Raw genomic sequence first — 23,347 nt, 5'->3', positions numbered from 1 at the left:
ATACAATGGTTCAGGCTGGAAGAGACCTTAGAGGTCACTGAGTTCCAACCCCCTGCCCTGGGCAGGGACACCTCCCACCACACCACGTTGCTCCAAGCCCCCTCCAACCTGCCCTTGAACCCCTCCAGGGATGGGGCAGCCACAGCTTCTCTGGCCAACCTGGGCCAGGCTCTCACCACCCTCACACCAAACAAGTTCTTCCCCACAGCTCAGCTCCATCTCCCCTCTTGCAGGGTCCAACCCTTCCCCCTCCTCCTCGGGCTCCCCTCCCTGATCCAGAGTCCCTCCCCAGCTTTCCTGGAGCCCCCCTTCTTTAGGGACTGGAAGGGGCTCCAAGGTCTCCCCGGAGCCTTCTCTTCTCCAGGCTGAACCCCCCCAACTCTCTCAGCCTGTCCTCCCAGCAGAGGTGCTCCAGCCCTCTCATCATCTTTGTGTCCCTTTGCTGGACTTGTTCCAAGAGGTCTATGTCCTTCCTAAAGGACATTGGGCTGTCAGAAACTTTTTAGGTTGCTCAAATCTTTTAGGTAGAGGATAGGACCAGCTGCAGTGGAGAGATCTTACAAGCACCTGGTGGGTTTGGCTGCTTACCCTGCTGGGGTGTGCTCCAGCTGGTCATCACTGTGTCACAAATGATCCTCTTGCTGAGAGCAAAGTCTGGGCTCACAGCTGAGATTTCATTCAGTCAAAGAATAAAATAAGAGAGAACAACGAAGAAACCCAACTGGCTAAATCAACAAGTCATGGGGCAGATCATCTGAGGTGGCCGGTCAGAGGTGTAGAAGGGGCAGTGATGCCCATGGGGCCACAACCCAGGTTTCAGGCTGCAGAGAAGGGTTGTGGCTCCCAATGGCTGCCTTACTGCAAATCAGGCTTCAGATTTTAAAGCTTCAGTATGTTTCTCATCTGCACTTCTCTGCAGCTCCACACCAGAGTTTCCCAGGTGATGGTAATGGTCCTGAGCTGCTTTCCAAGTTTTGGTGAGGCTGAAAAGTAGAGGTACATCTCAGAGCCGGGTTGTGCTGCTGTTTGAAGGTATGGTATTTAGGATCCCCCAGACAGCTCTCAGTTAGACTGAGTGGGTGGAATAGGAAACAACTTATTCATAATTTTGCAAGGAAAGACTGATTTCCAGAGGACTTTAGTGAACACAGATGTCCCAAGGCATCCATGACCATCTGGCTTAGGTTTCTCTGCTCTGTAGGTTCATTATAGTTCAGTGTTTGTGCATCCATGAAGGATTCCTTCACATTCTCAAAAATATTTGTCAGTCCCCAGAAATTCAGTGGTTAATCATCATTATGAGAAGCCACTGGTGTGTCACCCAGGTCTCTCCCTACCTCTGTTATTGCCTGCTATCTCTTTCCTTCTGCAGCACGGGGTGATCGTCGCGGATGAGGAGGAGTACTTCATCGAGCCCCTGAGCCCCGGAGCCAACGTCAGCGCAGGCAGCGAGGGCAAGGGCAGCCCCCACGTCGTGTACAAGCGATCGTCTCTCCAGTACCCACACATGGACGCAGCCTGCGGCGTGCTAGGTATCTGTACCCACCAGCACATCCCCAATCCATCCCACTGCCATTTGGGAAAGTCCTGGTAGACCAGGCTTTGAAGGCCGGTGCTGCGCTACACGGCCAAGAATCAAACTTATCTCCCACATTCAAGAAAGTTTTCTGTATTTGCTTTTACCCATGTTAAGGATTTCTGGTGGCCTGGTCTTTGGAAAACTCTTCTTCTCTGTTCTTCGCAGCAGGGCTTTTAAATTTGTAAATAGAGCGTGGAATAGAACAGAAAAATCTGCCTCTTATTGTTCTTAAGAAAAATCCTCCCAGTTCTGGCCAATTTACAAGGTATTGAGAAATCGTAGCTTACACATGCTCAGCAGAGACTTGTCTTTGGGTTTTAGTCACTGAAGATTGTGTCCATGTTGAGATAGATCTGCTTCTGTTAGAGACCAGGTGGAAAGATGCCTTGTAGGGTGGGATGTGGGATCTGGTTAATCACAGTGGGCTCTGGGAGACATTTACGGGGAATGGCAGTTGCACATTAAAATCATAGAATGGTTCAGGTTGGAAGGGACCTTAGAGCCCACCCAGTGCCACCCCCTGCCCTGGGCAGGGACACCTCCCACCACACCAGGGTGCTCCAAGCCCCCTCCAACCTGCCCTTGAACCCCTCCAGGGAGGGGGCAGCCACAGCTTCTCTGGCCAACCTGGGCCAGGCTCTCCCCACCCTCACACCAAACAAGTCCTTCCCCACAGCTCAGCTCCATCTCCCCTCTTGCAGGGTCCAACCCTTCCCCCTCCTCCTAGGGCTCCCCTCCCTCAGCCAGAGTCCCTCCCCAGCTTTCCTGGAGCCCCTTGAGGGACTGGAAGGGGCTCCAAGGTCTCCCCGCAGCCTTCTCTTCTCCAGGCTGAACCCCCCCAACTCTCTCAGCCCCCCCTCCCAGCAGAGGGGCTCCAGCCCTCCAAGAATCTCCGGGGACTCCGCTGGCCCCGCCCCAACAGCCTCATGTCCTTCTGCTGGTGGTGGCCCCAGAGCTGGAAGCAGCCATTCTCTGCCCGACCTGTATTTGTGCTTGGGATTGCCACCTACCCCATTTCTACTCTTTACCTTCCTAAAGATCTCACACAGGTCTGCCCTTGTGCCTGTGCCCTTCTCATCCTTGCTGTGTCCCAGAGCCTGGCTGAAATCCTGAGCCCTTGTGAATGTGCAAAGTTTCTCCGTCTACCCAAAGCGTTGTGTTCACACAGGATGCTGCTCCCTCAGTTTATGGAGGCTTCCCTGTCTCCGTAAGGGTGAGAGGAGATGCTGTCCCTGCAGAGGGGCCACCTCACTTTTCAAGGATTAGAGTTTGTGGGTGCAGAAGCAGAGCTGTTCCTATTTCCTCCTGGCAGGTTTGTGTGTCACTTCAGGATGTTCCTCCAGTGTCCCAGTGGTGACACTTGACTTGAGAAGTTACTGCTGGAAGGGATGGAGCCTCTGGAGATGGCGGGGCACCACCAGCCTGCTCTGAGCAGACTCTGAGTGTCCCCAGACCTGCCAGCATCTCTGGAGACAACCTGTGCTTCCCTGGCCCAGCTCCTCCCACCCCAGCTCCCAAAGTCACGTTGGACGACGCGCCAGCAGACTCCCCTTCTGCTGACTCTTTGCCACATTCCTTGGCTTCCAGACGCAAGTTAGCCTGTTCCTAATTGCTTCTTGGAAAGCAAAGACCTTGCCGTGGGAGCCACAGGCCAAATACAGTTCAGAACAACCACAGCGCAACTGGCCCCAGTGAAGCCACCCCATCCCCTCACCCCACAGGATGGACCTGTCCTGACCTGCCTGGCACAGACCCCACAGGATGGACCTGTCCTGACCTGCCTGGCACAGCTGGGCCCCCATAACCTCCATAATCCCACCACCTCCGTAACCTCCATAACCCCAGCACCTCCATAACCTCCCTCCAGTCAGGCAGAGGAGCCAGAACTGGGAGGCTGTGGGACCTGCCCATCTTCCCAGTCTTGCTGGATTTTTGATGATCCAGCATCAGAGCAGAGGAGGGACATTCAGCCAGCTCTCCTGACAGGACAGGAGAATGGTTGTAAACCCCCAGTCAGCTCTCCTGCCTTATGGTGGTCTCCAGGCTGTGGGTTTGGAGCTGATGGCCCTGCTGGGGACATCTCTAGGGTTGGGTCAGTAGCACCTGAAGCCTAGAGCAAAGTCCTACAAACAAGCTGCTGCTTTGGAGGCTGCAGCCATTTCTGTGGAGGAAAAGCCAGGTCCTAAATTCAGGTCCTGGCAGGAAAGGGAAAGAGGAAATGATCTGCAAGGGCTTTATTTTCAGATTATGTCTGGGAAGTTTCTAAATCCACCCCACTCTTGCTTGCAACAGAGTTGAGGGCAGGATGGAGACGGTGACATGCGTGGGGCTGCCCAGCTCTGCCTGCAGCATGGGCAGGGTGGCAGCGGGGCTGGCAGGAGCATGGAGACAGCTCTGGACTCAGTAGATCCAGCCGATGGCACTGGGGACATTTGCTGGGCCTTTCCTTCACAGAATCATAGAATCACACGGGGTTGGAAGGGACCTCTGGAGATCATCTCCTCCAACCCCCTGCTAGAGCAGGTCCACCCAGAGCAGATCCTACAGGAATGTGTCCAGGCGGGTTTGAATGTCTCCAGAGAAGGAGACTCCACCACCTCCCTGGGCAGCCTCTGCCAGGGCTCTGCCACCCTTAAAGTGAAGAAGTTCCTCCTCATGTTGAGATGGAACTTCTATTCAAGTTTGTGCCCATTCCCTCTTGTCCTGTCCCTGGGCACCACTGAAAAAAGCCTGGCCCCATCCTCCTGACACCCACCCTTGAAGTATTTATAGGCGTTGATCAGATCCCCCCTCAGCCTTCTCTTCTGCAGACTAAAAAGACCCAAGTCCCTCAGCCTCTCCTTGTGAGAGAGATGCTCCAGGCCCCTCATCATCTTTGTGTCCCTCTGCTGTCTCCTCTCCAGCAGTTCCCTGTCCTTCTTGAACTGGGGAGCCCAGAACTGGTCCCAGTGCTCCAGCTGGGGCCTCCCCAGGGCAGAGCAGAGGGGCAGGATGACCTCCCTCCACCTGCTGCTCACACTCTTCCTGATGCCCCCCAGGATGCCATTGGCCTTCTTGACCACAAGGGCCCATTGCTGCCTCATGGTCATCCTATTGTCCACCAGGACTCCCAGGTCTTTTTCCTCAGAGCTGCTCTCCAGCAGGTCAGCCCCAACCTGTGCTGGTGCAGGGGTTTATTCCTCCCCAGGTGCAGCACCCTACACTTGCCTTTATTGAAGTTCATCAGGTTCCTCTCTGCCCAACTCTCCAGCCTGTCCAGGTCTCGCTGGATGGTGGCACAGCCTCTGGTGTGTCAGCCACCCCTTCCCAGTTTTGTACCATCAGCCTATATTGTCCTTCCCACAGCTCACACTGTGCCCCCCTCACCTCTCTGTGCTGCTGAGATGCTGCTGGAGGGCAACGGAAAAATGTCTTTTCCTCCTCAGATGAGAAGCCCTGGAAAGGGAGACACTGGTGGCTGCGGACGCTGAAGCCCTCCCCTCTGAAGCCATCGGGCAACCACAGCCAGCGGGGCCAGCTGCCCCTGAAGAGATCTGTCAGCACGGAGCGCTACGTGGAGACCCTGGTGGTGGCTGACAAAATGATGGTGGGCTACCACGGGCGGCGGGACATCGAGCAGTACATCCTGGCCATCATGAATATTGTAAGTGTTATAACCACACCACGAACCTTGGGGGACCCCAGGGGCTCGGACACCCAGCAGCAAAGAGCAAAGAGGGAGTAAATGCTGTTCATCACCCCCAAAGTCTGGGTTTGGCAGAGGGTGCCATGTGCTTCTCCTGCAAAAAGCAGAATGGGAGCGCAGTGGTGAAATCACATCTGTTCTAGGATGACAGTGGCTTCTCCTCATCTCCAGAGCAAGACATTTTGGGTCAAAAATCTGGACCCCTCCTCTGCTGCTCATGAGCAGTGATGCTCTGGAGCCTGCAGGGACTCTCTTGTATTGGGGAGGCTCTGCAGGAGAGGTAAACTCTGGCCTGTCTGACCATGCCACAGGCCAAATCTGGACTGGGAAAACAAAGCCCTTTCTTTGAACAGCATCTCTCATCTCAAATTAGCATTGCAAATAGGGCCAGCCAAGCTGAGAAACACATGGGAAAGCATAAGGACAGTGAGCTCTCACGCCTGGGGGCTGATGAGCGTGAGGGGTAGGGAGGAATACCCCCGCTCTTCCCGAGCACAACCCTTGTGTCTCTGGGCTACTGCCGAGGAGCTTCCTCTGCAGCATCAGATTTGGGTCATTGCTGGCAGCAGGATACGGGGGTAGATGCATCAACAGCCTGAATGGGCCACGCTGAATCCTCCTGTGAGGTGAGCTTGGGCTTGGAAGTTATCCATCAAACCGCTGAAAGCCCCTCTGTGATGGTTCTTTGTCCTGCCCTCTGCAGGATCCCTTTTCATGCCTTGCTCTGTTTGCATTTCTAAAGCAGATGCCAGATTTTAAGACAATACCGTTTCTCACTGTTTCATCTGCTGTAAAACACCCATCGTGTGGCAGCGGGTTTCTGGGAGATGCTCTGTCCTTCCCTGCGGGTGGGCAGTCGGCAAAGCTTCATCCATGGGGCTGTGGCATGCCAGGACCATGGGGCTTCCCCACCTGGGCTCTGAGCAAGGAGACGGTGTTGGGGGATGTCAGCTTCAGCGCTCGAATCTCCCCAGAAGGAGACACTGAGGTCTGAAGATAGTTTAGGAGGCTCTGACATCCATGGAGTCCCATCCCCATTTCTGCTTTCGGGTTTAGGAGGCTCTGACATCCATGGAGTCCCAATCTCCATTTCTGCTTTTGAAAAAGATTGTGTTCAGACCCGGCAGCCCATGCTGACAAACCAGCCCTGTTTCCCTTAGAGTCATAGAATCATAGAATGGTTCAGGTTGGAAGGGACTTTAAAGCCCACCCAGTGTCACCCCCTGCCCTGGGCAGGGACACCTCCCACCACACCAGGTTGCTCCAAGCCCCCTCCAACCTGCCCTTGAACCCCTCCAGGGATGGGGCAGCCACAGCTTCTCTGGCCAACCTGGGCCAGGCTCTCACCACCCTCACACCAAACAAGTTCTTCCCCACAGCTCAGCTCCATCTCCCCTCTTGCAGGGTCCAACCCTTCCCCCTCCTCCTAGGGCTCCCCTCCCTCATCCAGAGTCCCTCCCCAGCTTTCCTGGAGCCCCCCTTCTTTAGGGACTGGAAGGGGCTCCAAGGTCTCCCCGGAGCCTTCTCTTCTCCAGGCTGAACCCCCCCAACTCTCTCAGCCTGTCCTCATAGGAGAGGTGCTCCAGCACCTTCCCCAGATGCCCAGCACTGACCAGTTCACCCACTGACTGTGCCATCACCCAGCCAGTGAGCTCATTTTTAAGACTCGTCTTTTCTTGTTTCTTGGAGGTCAGGTTGCCAAACTTTTCCAGGACTCGAGTCTGGGCAATATTGTCAATATCCTGGTGACGCGGCTGATTCTCCTCACTGAGGATCAGGTAAGGTGGGCTTTGCTGAGCCACTTCTGTCATGTGTCAGCACTTCCTTTGTGGATCTGTGTGGTCCCCCTGGATGTCCCCCCCCAGAATTCCCCCCAGGGAAGTCTGCTGGGTGCACCATCTCCAGCTGGGGACTGGGCTCAGGCTTTGGGCTGAGGAGACCTCTGGGATTCTGAGGGCTGTTTCTATGATAAGGTGGCTTTAGGGAGGTGGCTTTAGGGAGGTTTAAGCAGATTTAATCCTCCTAAAGTCTTGCTTTCCCAGGGCCTCCATGAAAAGGTGAGGGCATCTGGACTGGTGTCAGTGTTCTCCTGGTGTGGGAATAGGCAGTGTCTTCATATCAGAGCTTTCCTGGGAACACACTGTCATTTTGCTTCCATTCCAGCCCACGCTGGAGATCAACCACCACGCCGGGAAGTCCTTGGACAGCTTCTGCAAGTGGCAGAAATCCATTGTGAACAGGAACGGCAACGGGAACGCTATCCCTGAGAATGGCATCGCCAACCACGACACCGCGGTGCTCATCACCAGGTAAGGCTGGGCCCGGCCCTGGCAGTGCTGTCCCCCCAGGGGATGTCCTCTGTGCAGATGTCCCCTGTGCAGATGTCCTCTGTCTCTGGCCAAGAGGTTCATCTGAGGCTTCCTTCCCACGTGCTCCCCGCAAGCGGCTGTCACTCAGGCTGGCCACTTGCCCATTCCCTTGCAGTGATGCAGATTATTGCAGTTCAGACAGTTTTCATCCTCCACTGTCTTCTCTCAGTCTTTGTGGTGCCCTCAAAGAGCTCAGTTTGCAGCCACAGGTATTTGTGCACCAGAAGCCAGTGGCGCAGTGTGTACAGCAATGTTGGGCATGTGTGAGAACCCACCTTGGAGTCGTGGAGCATCAAGTGTCCTACTGAAACGGAGAACTCCGTCTGTCCCTGCTGTGAAAGGTGGAAAAGAGGATAAAAGTGGGGCCTGAGTGTCATGGCAGCGACAGCATGCCTCCAGCCAGGATGGGGTTTGGCTCACCTCCGTTTAGGTGCCTACATGTAGGGCTGAACCCTCTCCCTGGCTGCTGATGGACATCTTTGAAGTGGTGACTTCATTCTACCTCCCTTGGGACAAGAGCAGTCATGCCCTGCCTGTGTCTCTGCGCTCCTGTACCAGCCCTCAAGTCAGCAGTGTAACCTGGGTGCTGAATTAGACCCCCCAGAGCTGGCTGAAAGGGTCCAAACCTTCACATGCAGGACAAATAAACCCCATCAGGATAGAATCATAGAATCATAGAATCATAGAATCATTGAGGTCGGAAGAGGCCCTTGGGATCATCGAGTCCAACCATCTCCCCTACTCTACAAAGTCCTCCCCTACACCATGTCCCTCAGCACTGCATCTAAACGGCCCTTAAACACAGCCAGGGATGGGGACTCCCCCCCCTCCCTGGGCAGCCTGTTCCAATGCCCGACCACTCTTTGGGTGAAAAATTCCTTCCTAATGTTCAATCTAAACCTCCCCTGTTGGAGCTTGAAGCCATTCCCTCTCGTTCTGTCACTAATTACCTGCGAGAAGAGACCAGCACCAACCTCTCTACAGTGTCCTTTCATGAAGTTGTAGAGAGTGATGAGGTCTCCCCTCAGCCTCCTCTTCCTCACACTAAACAGCCCCAGCTCCCTCAGCCGCTCCTCATACGATTTGTTTTCCAGCCCCCTCACCAGCTTCGTTGCCTCCTCTGCACTCGCTCCAGCACCTCGAGATCTCTCTTGGATTGAGGTGCCCAAAACTGGACACAATACTCGAGGTGTGGCCTCCCCAGTGCTTGAGTCTAGAGCAGCAGAGGGTATGGGAGGGATGGCTGGAAGGATGGTCAGAAGGAAAGAAGATGCAGAGAGGATGACAGGGACAGTGGAGGGAACAGAGGGAGGGCTGGTGGGAGGAAAGAGGATGCCAAAGGGAGGGCTGGAAGGACAGTGGGGATGAGGGATGCTGAGAGGCAGCTCAGGACGCTGGTTCTCCTGTGCATGAACCCTGCTTGCACAGAGGGGCTGCAGCCTGGGGAGAAGCCAAAGGCAAACCCAAGGTTTGTGCCTTCTCCCCCCGCCACCCTCTTGCGGAGTGGAAGAAGGTCATAAAGCGAAAGTGCTGGAGAGGGGAGCCTCCAAGCGGGAGCCAGTTTGGTTGGCGCCGCAGCCGCTCTCCTGCTCCAGCTCCCGGCGGCGGCAGGAGCCTGGAGCATCCCTCCCGGGGAGCTCCTCGGAGCTGCTGGCTGCATCCCTCCTGGGGAGCCTGTGAGATGGATGAGAGCCCTCAAGCACATGGCGAGGAGCGAGCAAAAGGTCTCCCCCATCCCCAACTTTTTCACCCTCCCGGGGCTGCAGCCTCTGCTTTTCTTTCCTTCCCACCACATGGTGTGGGATGCAAACGCCGGCTCCGGATTCTTCGAGCTTCCCACCAGATGTTTGAGCCAACCCGAAGCCACTCGCCGGCCCAGCCTTGGACAGTCCCGGCGCATCCGGCCCCGGCTCTAATAAATTCCCCGTCTCCCGATAACATCTTGCTGAGCTGCGGGCTTTTTGCTCTTGCAGGGACGTGTCAGGCCAGAGCCTCCGAGGGCTTTTGAACGGTATTCGCTCAAAAACAAAGCAACAAATGTTTTTCACTCGCTTGGTTTCCCGCCAGGAGTGAGAGGTTTGGACACTTCCAGAGAGCACCAGGGGCCAAAGGGACAGGATCGATCATCACCAGGAACACGTTAGGCTTAACCCATCGTGTGCTGACAGCTTGTTCCCTTCCCGCTCTCATCCCCGTGGGGCCACCAGGGCAAAGCCGTGTCAGATGGTCATAGAATCATAGAATGATTCAGGTTGGAAGGGACCTTAAAGCCCACCCAGTGCCACCCCCTGCCCTGGGCAGGGACACCTCCCACCACACCACGTTGCTCCAAGCCCCCTCCAACCTGCCCTTGAACCCCTCCAGGGATGGGGCAGCCACAGCTTCTCGGGGCAACCTGGGCCAGGCTCTCACCACCCTCACACCAAAAAAGTTCTTCCCCACAGCTCAGCTCCATCTCCCCTCTTGCAGGGTCCAACCCTTCCCCCTCCTCCTAGGGCTCCCCTCCCTCATCCAGAGTCCCTCCCCAGCCTTCCTGGAGCCCCCCTTCTTTAGGGACTGGAAGGGGCTCCAAGGTCTCCCCAGAGCCTTCTCTTCTCCAGGCTGAACCCCTCAACTCTCTCAGCCCCCCCTCCCAGCAGAGGGGCTCCAGCCCTCCCAGCATCTCCGGGGCCTCCTCTGGCCCCGCTCCAACAGCTCCATGTCCTTCCTGTGCTGAGGACTCCAGAGCTGGAGGCAATGCCCAGGTGGAGTCTCACCAGAGCGGAGCAGAGGGTCCTGCTCACCGTGCGGGTGTCCCCCAAACCCGTACCGTGGTCACCATCCTCACTGACCCCAGGTCTCCCCGCCTGCCCTCCCTACGTGGATTTCAGTGTTAGCATTGCCCCTTCCAGCCTGTATTTCACAAAGACCCAAACGTCTGGGGAGTCTCTCCTTCTCTAGAAGGTATTTGAACAGAGGCAGGGAGGGCATGAGGTTCATCTCCGCAATTAAATTATAACATTCATTCTCTGGCCCAAACTGGTCTCTTTTGGAGCTGCTGCCCTGTCCCATTGCGAGGGTGCATTTCAATTTGGAGAAGATTTTACTTTGCTGTCCTCGTTTAGCTTTTCCTCGTACGCAGCTAACGATGTGCAAACAGTCAATTCCTTGATGCAATGGCTGGAAGTCGAGGCCAGGAACGGAGGGAAGAGTCATCTTGAATCAACCCATATTGAATTTGTTTGGAAAATTCTCAGTAAAGAACTAAACTGAAAAAAAAAATATATATAAGAAATCACTTCAGCATTTTAATGAAACCACAGTGGGTTTAGAAATGGAACATGTTTTCAAACTGTGATTTTTTTTCTTATTGAAACAAAAATATTTCAGAATTACGTGTTTGATTGATAGGATTTGCTGCAAGGGACCTGAGTTTGCAGATGGGATGTTGGCCCTGTCCTCTTCCTCCCTCTGCTGCTGGGGCAGATCTCAGAGCCCCTCTGGAGAGAAGTGGCCGGTTCCTGGGAGTGCACTGGGTGCTGATGGGCAGGACTGGACCTCCCACCCTCCCACCCAAACCCAGAGACCCTCGAGGCTGGGTTAGGGTTGTCCCTGCTGATTTAGCACATTTCATCAAAACCAAAGCTCTGACCCCGCTGAGCACTGCCCCATAGTTGAGGGACGGAAGGACAGGAGAAATAATTAAAAAATCCACAGTGAGTCTCACCCTGGGGCAAGCGAAGGTTATACAATATGGATCAGAGGTGTTTTACCTGTGACATGTGGTACTTTCCATTCCAGAAGTGTCACAGGAGCCGTGGGCTGTATCTCAGTGGTTTGGATGTGAACACATCAGTAAAATGGAGTTGTGCTATTTTGGAGCCACCATAAGTGCCCTTAACGCCGCCTTCTCTTCTTTGCAGATACGACATTTGCATCTACAAGAACAAGCCGTGTGGCACCCTGGGTAGGTGGGACTTTGCTGCCCCTTCGGCCTCGTTTCTCACCATCACACACCTCTCGGGGAGCGTGGTGAGGGCTGTGCCATCCCCTTTTCCTGCCGGGCAGGGCGAGGGGAAGCGCTCACCCAACGCCACCCCGGGCAGCGGAGCCAGGAACGGGCCAGTGGTTTCCAGCCTCCTTATTTCTGTAAACACTAAAAGCAGCAACCAGGAGGACGGATGGGCTCTGGAACGTTTCTTCGTTATATCCCTGGGCCAGGTCCAGCCTGGTGATTAAGAACCGCTCGCATCTAGGGCTGGTCCATAGCCTAGTGGAGTATTCCTGGCTTAGCAGAGAGAAATAAGGCTTTTTTTTTTTTGTGATGACTATAAAGGGAGCCCTTTATTTAAACTGCTAGACGCAGACAGACCCTGCAGCTCTCCCTGGCTCTAGCTCCTAGTTTGTCTTGCCCTGGTCTAGACGAAGCAGTCAGGGAGGGATTACTGCTCTGAATCGCTGCAGTTAAGGAGGAAAAGGTGGTGGATCCCTGACCTGATGCAGCTGCAGACGAGGTGCTTGGGAGGAAGGTTGAGGTTGGAGGTGGCGTGACTGTAACTTCCCTGTAACAGCCTGTGGTGGTGGGACAGTGTATGGGCAGAGGGTTGGGGGAATCTTCCGCCACTCTTCTGGGGGGATTTCTGCATGATCCATCCCTCTAGGTGGAGTCAGGATGGATTCCTGGTCATGGTGGGTGTCAGTCAGGACCAGGTGGGGATGGTCAGGTTGGATCCCGGCTTACTCAGTTGTCCAGGCTGTGCCCAGATGCCCAAGTGCTGGTGCAGCTGAACTCAGGTTCCACAGCAGTGTTGTGACAAGGACTGCTCCCCTGTGTGCACGGTTTTGGCTTTGGATATGAAATTCAGAGGATTTTGACCCATTCTTAGCATTTCCCAGCTTGTCATTGTTAATTTAGCTGACGGTGCTGAGTGACCATGTGTCCACAGCCCATAAAAGCCGTGGGTCCATCCCAAAGCCTAGTGCCACCAGCAGGAAGAAACTTGTTGTTGGCAGCAGGCTGTGCGGAGTGCAAGTGAGCGTGAAGCACATCAGCTTGTCCCCAGATGTCACCCCTGTCCCCTGCAAGGCTTTGTGCTCACCCTGTGTGACAGCTCTCTCTGGCTTCCCCAGGCCTGGCGCCCGTCGGCGGGATGTGCGAACGAGAACGGAGCTGCAGCATCAACGAGGACATCGGCCTGGCCACGGCCTTCACCATCGCCCACGAGATCGGCCACACGTGAGTCTCGTGCCAAGAGAGTCCCTGACAGTGGCCATCACAAGGAAGGGCCCCTGTTGGTTTGTTCCTACCAACAGGAGCTGGAAAATCCTTCCCGTGGATGATCCAGAGGCCCCATCTGGAGCACTGGGTCCAGTTCTGGGCTCCCCAGTTCAAGAAGGACAGGGAACTGCTGGAGAGGGTACAGCAGAGGCTACAAAGATGATGAGGGGCCTGGAGCATCTCCCTTACGTGGAGAGGCTGAGGGACTTGGGTCTGTTTAGTCTGGAGAAGAAAAGGCTGAGGGGGGATCTGATCAACTGAATACTTAGAAGGTGAGTGTCAGGAGGATGGGGCCAGTCTTTTTCCAGTGGTGCCCAGTGACAGGACAAGAGGAAATGGGCGCAAACTTGAATATAAGAAGTTCCACCTAAACATGAGGAGGAACTTCTTTCCTGTGAGGGTGGCAGAGCCCTGGAAGAGGCTGCCCAGAGAGGTGGTGGAGTCTCCTTCTCTGGAGACATTCAAAACCTGCCTGGACACGTTCCTGTGGGACCTGCTCTGGGTGGACCTACTCTGGCAGGGGGGTTGGACTAGATGATCTCCAGAGGTCCCTTCCAACCCTATATCATTCTGTGATTCTGTGAAAATGCAGCAGCTGATCATCTCTTGCCTTGGTGGTACTTTCTAGGTTTGGCATGAATCACGATGGGGTCGGCAACAGCTGTGGCTCCCGTGGGCAAGAGACAGCCAAGCTTATGGCTGCTCACATCACCATGAAGACCAACCCGTTTGTGTGGTCCACCTGCAGCAGGGATTACATCACCAGCTTCCTGGAGTAAGGAATCCATCTCACCCTGCCCTTCCTTCTACCTCGCAAGCAGTACCCACCTCCAACCTCTCACAGTCCCTTGTGAGGAGTGGGGAAAGCCAAAGAAAAGCCCCCAAAGCACACAGCCCATGCACCTTCTGTCTTGTCTCCCAGCACCTCATCCTGTCCCAAGAGGCACGTGCTTTCCTTCCTTCCTTTGGACTTTCCCGTGGTTTGCTTCCCTGCTGAAGATACTAACCCCATTTACCTTGCAGCTGTGAGACCTTTATTTAGGTTCTCCACTTCCAGAAAGTTCACAAATAAATCAATAGCTTCTGGAGGCACTTGGATGAGCCAGGAATTGCAGAGGAGGGTTGGTGGGTGCAGAAGGAGGATCTGGAGACAGGACTGGGTTTCCATGATGCAGGCAATGTCTCCAGACACTGAGGAGGAGAGTTTTCAGGTGTGAATGAGCAATATAGGAGAAAGGGGGTTGGGTTTTTTCCAAAGCACCTTTAGGATTCAGGAGAAGGGATTTAGGCTCTGAAGTCTCAGGGTTTTGATATTGTCACCTTGCCTGAGCCATGTCTCTGCAGCGTGAAAGAGCTTCTCCTCCAGGGCTCAAGCAGTCTCTGGGGTTCCTATCACAAAGCGAGCGGTCAGGATCAATTTTGGGGAGGTTTTTGGTAGGATACGGGCACTATCCAAGGGAAGGACTGGGTAGGACTTGAGTCACAATTGGAAAAAGCAAGTGTGGGGTCACTGTGGAGGGAAGTCACCAAATGCCCCATCTGGTGACTCACGTTTGGCTGCAGCAAAGCCTGTCCACCTTGCACTGGACGTTGCACTGGCAGCACGGCAGCAAAGGCTGCGTTGTCCTCAGGTGACCCCGAGGTCTTGGCAGGGCTGGTTGGGCACGGGGTGTTCATGTTGGTCCTCTCTGCAGTTCGTGCTGGCCATCCCCACCCAAGCATGGCCCTGGGACCCTCCGCCGGGATGGCAGGACCCTGGGCATTGGGGCTGGGGGAGTGGTGAGAGGGACCTTGATTTGGGGAGAGCTGAGAGAGCAGCGAGGAAGGGCCAGGGGGCGGAAAGGCATGATTCTTGCAAAATTTGGATGCCCTTCCAAAGCTCTGGCGTGCAGAGGGATGAGCTTGGAGAGCAGGGGTGCTCAGCACCTTGGCTGGGGCTCTGAGGCTGTGGGCTGGGAGAGCAGCCCCTCCATCAACCCACTGAGGTTGATGACCCACCAGCATCAAGGGTCCTGGGCACACGCACCCCATGGGGACAGCCAGGGGCTGGCCATAGCCTGCAACACCTTTGGTTTAAAACTTCTAGAGTTACCTGGGGATGCGCTTCCCAGTCCTGAGGGCAGAGATAGAAAGATTTCAGAGCACTTTCTCAGGATGGTTCTGCCCAGAGGAGGCCCACAGAGTTGGATGGCAGCCAGGCGTGTGGGAGTCAGCCCTGTGTTGGTCCTCCACTGTGATGCTCTCCTGCAAAACCTTTCTGAGCTCTGATTCTCCTCTCTCCTTTCCAGCTCCGGGATGGGATTATGCCTGAACAACGCTCCTCCCAAGCAAGACTTTATCTACCCAACGGTGGCTCCGGGACAGGCCTACGATGCAGACGAGCAGTGCCGTTTCCAGTACGGAGTTAAATCTCGCCAGTGTAAATACGGGGTAGAGAGCCTTCCTGCTTTACTATCGGTTCCCAGGGGGTGGAGGACGGGGGGCTACGAGAGGGCAAAGGGCCGTGGGGCCATTCCTCCTCTGCCCACATCGCTTTGCTGTCCTGCTTCGTGTGAAGGGCACTGGCATGTTCCCCGTGAGCTCTTTGCCTTGCTTCCCTGTGAGAGAAAACAGAGGAGGTTGTTTCCCATCCACAAAGGTTGACCCCCCAGCTCCGTTTTGGTCAGTTTAGTCCCACGGGAAGAGATCTCTTGCCTCTGCCTGATAAGTTTGGCTGCTGCTGGTCCCCAAGGGTTGCAGCTGAAAGCCAAGCTGCAGTCCCTCATCCAGACTTCCCTCTCAGCGGGGCTTTGTACACAGGCATATTTTTCGTAATCCTCACTAGAAACCATTATGCTGTTCACACAAATTTAGGAGAAGAAACGTCTCCCTGCCATGTGAGGTGGGTTGAGGTGCTGTAGGTACGTCTGAGGGACAGCTGCCCATGAAAGTCACCCCTGCCATCTCCCGATCTTAGAATCCAGGAAGCCACTGAAAGGAAAGGTTGTTTCAGGAGAAAAGAATCTTCCTGGATCTCAGCCTGACGTTTTACTGTTCTTAACGTACTGGATGTTGCTGACTCTCTGAGCAGAGTGGCCAGGGGGAAACGTCTGCACTGAGGGGCTGGCTGAACTCCTTAAGGCGTCCACTTTCCTCTAGAGAAAACAGAGGAGCCAGCAGTGAGATACACGGGGAGCTGTGCTGTCTGATGGACACATACGTACATGTAACCACCCCAGCCCAAGCCCTGGAAAGCTGGGAAGGAGGAAACGTGGCAGATCAGGGTTTAATTTTTCTTGCAAACATGTAAACACAAGCCCAAGGCTGCCATTGGAGTGACCTGATGTGATCCAGCTTGTCACTCTTGAGTGTTCATCCATTTAGGATGGTTAAACACCAAGCCCTCTCCTGGTGGTCTGACCAGCTCGTCTTGGTGAACAAAGAGCAAAGTTTGGCTCTCCCTGGTCCAGTGCTGTCTTTAAACATGGCCCCGGGGCCCATAGCCTGCTGGACGTGGGGCAGATGCAGCCACACAAGGTGCCCAAAGCAGCAGGAGGAGAAATCTGGGTGCAAACAACGTGGTATCTGACATCAGGTCCGTGGTCTGTCCCCCTCCTCGGCTGAGGCAGAGGCAGCAGAATGGAAACTTTCCACGTTTACATGACTGTTTCCCAGCTAATTTTTAACTGGGGCAGACACTTCCTGTATATACACAGGGATCACAAAAGCACAAGATGTCCTTGTGATGACCCTTCTCGCCCAGCCTGAACTGCCTGTTACTTGGGAGAAACCCAAAGGGCGTTGGGGCTCGAGGTTGTGCAGATAAATCTGGGTAGACGTGTAAGCCCACCCATCCTGTGCCCCAAATAAACATTTAGATTCCAGGGCGATGGCGCAAACACGGCACGATCCCTTCCTCTGCCCCAGAACAGAGTGGGTGATTAATAGGTATAATGAGGACAGAGGGAGCAAACGACACTGGTTGGAGGTGGGAAGTCCTCTCCCCTGGTGACACAGAGAGAGGAGAATATGGATGAACTCCTGCTTCCCAACAGCCATGCTGGCTCTGGGAGAGCAGGATGGAGGGGAGATGCCTTCTGAGGATGGGAAAGCCTTTCTCCTTTCACTGCTAAAAGCCAGCTCCAGCTGGGTTTTGGCGAAGGAACTGGGAACCAAAATCCCTTCCCATCTCCGAGCTGCGTTTCTCAGTGCAGACTCCGCAGTGGTTTCCTTTGCCAGCTCTGCTCTCACAGCCCCGGGAGCAGGAGGGAAGCAGAGAAATCCCAAGCTCATCTTTTCACCCCTCTTGGTACCAGCACAGGGGATTCCCAGCCCTTGAGTCAGTTGGTCCTGCAGGGGTGGGGGTATCACTTACTGTCACAGCCCTCGGCGGGGTGGAGGAATGCCTTGCTGGAAGGTCATCCCGGGCTTGGTGATGAACAGGCTGATACCTGACTGGAGGCAGGTGGCCTGTGAAGCCATCCTGTGGGTCACGCTGCCGTAGGGACAGGCCAGGGGGTCACTGTGCTGACACCAAACACACCAGGTCCTTCATCTGTAGGGACAGGACAGGCGGTCCCTGTGCTGACACCGAGCACGCCAGGTCTACAAAGGGCTACAAAGATGATGAGGGGCCTGGAGCATCTCTCTTATGAGGAGAGGCTGAGGGACTTGGGTCTTTTTGGTCTGGAGAAGAGAAGGCTGAGGGGGGATCTGATCAACACCTATAAATACTTCAAGGGTGGGTGTCAGGAGGATGGGGCTAGTGTTTTTTGCAGTGGTGCTCAGGGACAGGACAAGAGGAAAGAGGGACAAACTTGAATATAAGAAGTTCCATCTTATATTGGAGGAACTTCTTTCCTGTGAGGGTGTCAGAGCCCTGGCAGAGGCTGCCCAGAGAGGTGGTGGAGTCTCCATCTCTGGAGACATTCAAACCCACCTGGACACGTTCCTGTGGGACCTGCTTTGGGTGGACCTGCTCTGGCAGGGGGTTGGGGGAGATGATCTCCAGAGGGTTCCTTCCAACCCCATGTGATTCTGTGATTGATTCTGGGTCCTTCATCCGTAGGGACTTGCCAGGGGGTTGCTGTGCCAGCACCGAGGACGCCAGGTCCTTCATCCCGTGCTGTGACACTGGTGTGCACCAAGACCATCACCAGCTTGTTCTGGGAGCCCATTAGCAGCAGCCATGGCTGTTTGGGTGCTCCTCTTGCATCTCCAGTTTCTTTCACTGACAACGTGAACCTGTATCATATTTTGAAGTACAACCTAAGTCATGGCACGCTGCTCTCTGGGAAGCTTTAATCTTTCCAAAGGCTTGTTTCAGTAGGAATAGGAGCAGGATGGTGACCTGGCAGGAAAATCAGCTCTGGATTTTAAGTGTTGCTTTGCGGTTTGGAGGTGTGGAAGTCCAGCCTGGCTGATTTAGTGGCAGAACAGGTTGAAAGGACCTGGACTTTCTGATTTAGCAGTTATGACAGATTTGCAGAGCCTCTGTCATGGACCGAGCTTTTGGGTGGGTTCTGGAACAGCCAAGGGAAGGTTTTTGCTGGTGCTCTGAGAGGTCAGGATGGGCTGAAGCTCAGGACCTGTGGTTCAGGGAATCTCCTGGAAAGAGGTCTGAGTCCTCAGCCCAGTATCACCCAGTGGACCCAACTAACTGCACCCAGCAGAGACAGAGAGCAGAAGTGCCCATTTCTGGAGCTGCTCAAGGGCTGGCTCAGTATCTGGCATTCTTCTGGTTATTCTGAAAACAACTTCCAGAGAGGTTTTCCCTTTAGGACTGTTAGGCTGGCTGAGGGTTGCCACACGGTGATCACACTGTGACCTGCAGTGCATTCCAGTAGCAGGAGATGACAGATGTGCTGTGTTGATGCCCCCAGGGAGTCCCAGCTTCCTGCAGAGACAGATCCAGATCCACGTGGCAGATCTGGACCCACGTGGCATCAGGATGTGCTCATGGCGGGTGCTAGGAATGGACCTTTGTACTCAGCCTCCACTGCGCAGACCCCAAAAAGAGAACATCCCTCAGCCCTGGGGACAGGGGTCAGGTGGACAACAATGGGATTAGCTCGGGACTCACTGGGATGCCCACAGAAATGTGTCCTCTGTGGCACCAAGCCCAGGTTTGGTTGTTGGGGCTGGTTGGGGAGCTGGCTCTGGCACCTGAACCCAGGGGAACCTCCACATCCAGAGAACCCCAGCCCCTGGAGAAGTCCTTAGGCTTGGTCCAGAGAAGGGGGGGAGCCGCCAGTGGCTTTGGGGTGACTGCAGGTGGTAACACCTTGCAAGATTTGGTCTCATTTTCCCCCCACCATGCCAGAAACACTCCTGTCCCTGTGTCCCAGCCCAGCGGGTGCTCCTCAAGCACACCAGTGTGCTGCCACCCCGGCCTCGCAGCCCCTCGAACAACCAAATCCTAATCTCTGCTTTGTTTCTTTGTCTCTTTCTTCCTCCCTCCCCCTTCTCTCCCCCAAAATCCCTCTCTTTCCAGGAAGTCTGCAGTGAGTTATGGTGTCTGAGTAAAAGCAACCGCTGCATAACCAACAGCATCCCTGCTGCTGAGGGGACCATTTGCCAAACCAACACCATTGAAAAGGGGGTAAGGACGCCCGGGGCACCATAACGAGTTGACAGGGAGTGGTTGAATCCCTCTTCCAGCAATAACTGGGATCATTGTTTGCATTGGTGAGCACGGGGTTGATTTAAGAGCACCCACCAACCTGTCCTCCCCTACCAGAGCCCAGAGCCACCCCCGCCAGCACAGAGAGGGGCTGGGATGTGCCAAGGATCCCAGCGGTCCGAAATCGCCCAGCATATTGCTGGAAATGTGGAATATGAAATCCCTGCTCCAGTGAGCTTCATGGTCCCACCTAGGAGGCACAGTAAGGTGACCTCAAGCAGTTCCATATGCTTTATCTAAAGCATATGGACCATATGGACCATCTCATTCTCAGGTCTGCTGAGGTCTCCTGGCTTGTCCTGAGAAAGGTGATTTTTGCCCCAGTTTCCTCAGGAGGACAATGGGTTTGTAACATCCTTTCAGAGGAACTTGTGCAAAACTGCCTCACAAGGCTAGATATGATGAAACCTTCATTTTTTAGGCTCAGTGGAGAGAGGATTTTTCGTGACCATATATTTTGAAAGTGAATTTTGACTTGTTCATATCACTTTGTTTTAACTAGGCTCAGTGGAGAGAGGATTTTTCGTGACCGTATATTTTGAAAGTAAATTTTGACTGACTTGGTCATATCTGTGCTACACACTCACTTTATATTGGAGCAAATGGGTGTAGGAGGTGCAGGGAACAAAGTGCCTTTGCAAACTGGACAATAAGTGGGACAATGGAGAATCATATATAGGTTTGTGAGGCAGCTGATATCAGGTCTCAGAGCCTTTGCTCCAATATAAAGTGAGTGTGTAGCACGGTTAAAACAAAGTGCCTTTGCAAACTGGACAATAAGTGGGACAATGGAGAATCATATATAGGTTTGTGAGGCAGCTGATATCAGGTCTCAGAGCCGGTGCATGTCCGTGCTCTCTGCAGAAGAGTGAGCTAGGGTCTTCTCCCAACAGCCACGACACAAGGGCAGAGCCCATCACTGATGCTTTTAGGAGCCTTGAGTGCATGGGTGGTGGGGGCTGCAGGGGATGGTCAGGCTCCTGGAACCTCCAGTCTGGACCATCAGCAGAGACACCACAAAGGCTGTGCCCTCAGAGCATCTCCTCTCCATGGGATTGCACCTTTGGAAACTGGTGTGCGAGGGGGTCGCTTGCCGAGTGTCCTGGGAGGCCGTGGCTCATTTTTCCCCACTGGTTGTGCTGCCCATGGAGAGTCTGGCTCGGGAGGAGGCAGGAGAGGCCGTGCCAGCAGCTCCAGGGTGGGTTATCAGCCCCTGGAAGGAGCACACAGCGGTTTCTTCCTTCCTGGGATTATCTCAGCCCCCGAGGCACGGTGTCCGGCGCCGTGCCCGGAGAACGGCAGCGGGTCTGGCATCAGCTCTCTCCTTGCATCACTGTTGACTCCAGGGGGTGCAGGATGCTTTCCAGGTCCAAGGGAAATATTTCATAGGCAAGTTTCCATGAGCATCTGTCACCCAAGAGGATGGGGACAGGCGGATTCTTTCGGGGTCTTTGGCAGAACAACGACAGAGCGATGTTGTTGTTATAATCAAAACTTTATTTTAACCTGGACCTTTTGCAGATTGGGTCATTTTAACACATTAACAACAACTTGAGGTCCCAGTACACGTACAAAACTCACTCCATCCTGGGAGGGAGCGGCTGGTTGTGGAGGTGTCTGTGCCCCCCAGGGATGCTGGCCCTGCTGCCCGGCAGCAGCAGCTCCGGTCCAAGTCCCACATGGCGCTCTCTGCCACCCACTTTTATAGACACTGAGGGGCTTGCTCCTATGTCTCCCCCTGATTGACTGAGGTCCTAAGACCCCTTTGGAGGAGAACTGGGGATGTCACCCACTTGCCTGTGGCTGCTTGCCCCACAGGATGGTGCACCGGGGGTTGGGAGTGGGAGCACTGGTCCCAGCATCCCTGCAAATCCCCAGGAGGCAGCGAGTGCAAATGGTGACAGCGTGACACGGAGGAGAGGTGGATGAATGCCTTCTGTGATGGAGAACTCAGCTCCAAGGCCAGCACAGGCCCGAGTTCACATCTCATGGGATCAAACCAGATCCCAGCCCTGAACTGGCTGTTGATAGGGGCCGGGGAGCGCTCGGGGAGGAGGAGATCATCTGCTGGGGGTGTTTAAAGCTCTCTCTTCCCACAGTGGTGCTACAAGAGGGAGTGTGTCCCTTTCGGCACCCGCCCGGAGGGGGTGGATGGTGCCTGGGGAGCCTGGTCGTCCTGGGGAGAGTGCAGCAGGACCTGTGGCGGAGGCGTGTCGTCATCCATTCGCCACTGCGACAGCCCGCGGTAGGTCTACAGAGTCACACGTGTGCGTGGCCGTGTCACCGTGGCCCTGCCTTGTCCTGACGTGTGTGTGGCCATGTCGGTGTGGACCTGTCTTTTCCTCACATGTCCTGACATGTGTGGCCATGCTGACGTGGCCCTGCCTCATCCTGACATGTGTGTGGCCATGTCACCATGGACCTGCCTTGTCCTGACACGTGCACGGCCATGTTGATGTGACCCTGTCGTGTCCTGACCTAGGTGTGGCCATGTCGTTGTGACCCTGCCGTGTCCTGACCTATGTGTGGCCATGTCGATGTGACCCTGCCATGTCCTGGCACATGTGTGGCCATGTCAATGTGACCCTGCCTTGTCCTGACCTATGTGTGGCCATGTCAGCATGGATCTGCCATGTCCTGACACATGTGGCCATGTCGATGTGACCCTGCTGTGTCCTGACCTATGTGTGGCCATGTTGATGTGACCCTGCCGTGTCCTGACCTATGTGTGGCCATGTCAATGTGACCCTGCCCTGTCCTGACACGTGTGTGGCCATGTCAATGTGACCCTGCCGTGTCCTGACCTATGTGTGGCCATGTCGATGTGACCCTGCCATGTCCTGACACATGCATGACCATGTCGATGTAACCCTGCCCTGTCCTGACACATGTGTGGCCATGTTGATGTGACCCTGCCCTGTCCTGACACGTGTGGCCATGTCGATGTGACCCTGCCATGTCCTTACCTATGTGTGGCCATGTCGATGTGACCCTGCCATGTCCTGACACATGCATGGCCATGTCGATGTGACCCTGCCATGTCCTTACCTATGTGTGGCCATGTTGATGTGACCCTGCCGTGTCCTGACACATGCATGGCCATGTCGATGTGACCCTGCCGTGTCCTGACACATGCATGGCCATGTTGATGTGACCCTGCCATGTCCTGACACATGCATGGCCATGTCGATGTGACCCTGCCGTGTCCCCGCTGTGTGGCATCACCGTTTGGGTCGATGGGGGAGGCAGCAGCCAGGTGCCTGCAGAGCTCCATGCTCAGATCCCAGGAGGGTCTTGGCTCCTGCACACAGATCCTATGTCCTGCTTTCACAGCAGGTCTGTGCTCTTGCTTTGCTGTTGGGTCTGCAGCCACGTGTACATCTCCACTCTGCGTTTGGAGCCGGGCATGCAAGGTCTGGGGGGGCTGCACTTCAGAAGTAGCCCCTCCGGGCAGGATCCATCCTTGTGGAGGAGCAGGGGTGGGAAATTTGGGGCAGCCACCTGCCACAAACACATCTCACTGCCCTAAGCTGGTTCTCCCATCTCATTCCTGGTCTGGCAGCCCCACCATCGGAGGGAAGTACTGCCTGGGAGAGCGGAAGCGGTACCGGTCCTGCAACACCGACGTGAGTAGAGGGGACAGGAGCCACGGTGGGATGGCAGGGCTTTCCCGGGGGGCGGGCAGTGCTGTGTGGCAGCAAGGAGGTGGGGATGAGCCCTCTCTGGGTGGATGTGGAGCCGTGGGACCCACGGGAGGAGGAGGAGGAGGAGGTGGGGGGGGGGTGGGGGCCAGCAA

General features: G+C 55.0%; 1 protein-coding gene across 1 annotated transcript in view; it reads left to right on the top strand.

The window, feature by feature from the left end:
* The window catches only part of ADAMTS10 (ADAM metallopeptidase with thrombospondin type 1 motif 10), a 76,495-nt gene that overhangs the window by 25,361 nt on the left and 27,787 nt on the right, over positions 1-23,347 (top strand). Inside the window, exons 4-14 of the mRNA XM_014961642.1 lie at positions 1,373-1,532; positions 5,005-5,222; positions 6,959-7,042; positions 7,428-7,573; positions 11,536-11,579; positions 12,743-12,848; positions 13,519-13,665; positions 15,179-15,320; positions 19,363-19,470; positions 21,651-21,796; positions 23,114-23,177. Of these exons, the coding sequence (XP_014817128.1) occupies positions 1,373-1,532; positions 5,005-5,222; positions 6,959-7,042; positions 7,428-7,573; positions 11,536-11,579; positions 12,743-12,848; positions 13,519-13,665; positions 15,179-15,320; positions 19,363-19,470; positions 21,651-21,796; positions 23,114-23,177 (1,365 nt within the window). The remainder of the gene's footprint in view (positions 1-1,372; positions 1,533-5,004; positions 5,223-6,958; positions 7,043-7,427; positions 7,574-11,535; positions 11,580-12,742; positions 12,849-13,518; positions 13,666-15,178; positions 15,321-19,362; positions 19,471-21,650; positions 21,797-23,113; positions 23,178-23,347) is intronic.

The sequence above is a fragment of the Calidris pugnax genome, unplaced genomic scaffold, assembly GCF_001431845.1.
Source record: "Calidris pugnax isolate Ruff unplaced genomic scaffold, ASM143184v1 scaffold431, whole genome shotgun sequence".
Taxonomy (NCBI): Eukaryota; Metazoa; Chordata; class Aves; order Charadriiformes; family Scolopacidae; genus Calidris; species Calidris pugnax.
The sequence above is the reverse complement of the archived record's forward strand: the minus strand, read 5'-3'. Positions and strand labels throughout refer to the sequence as shown.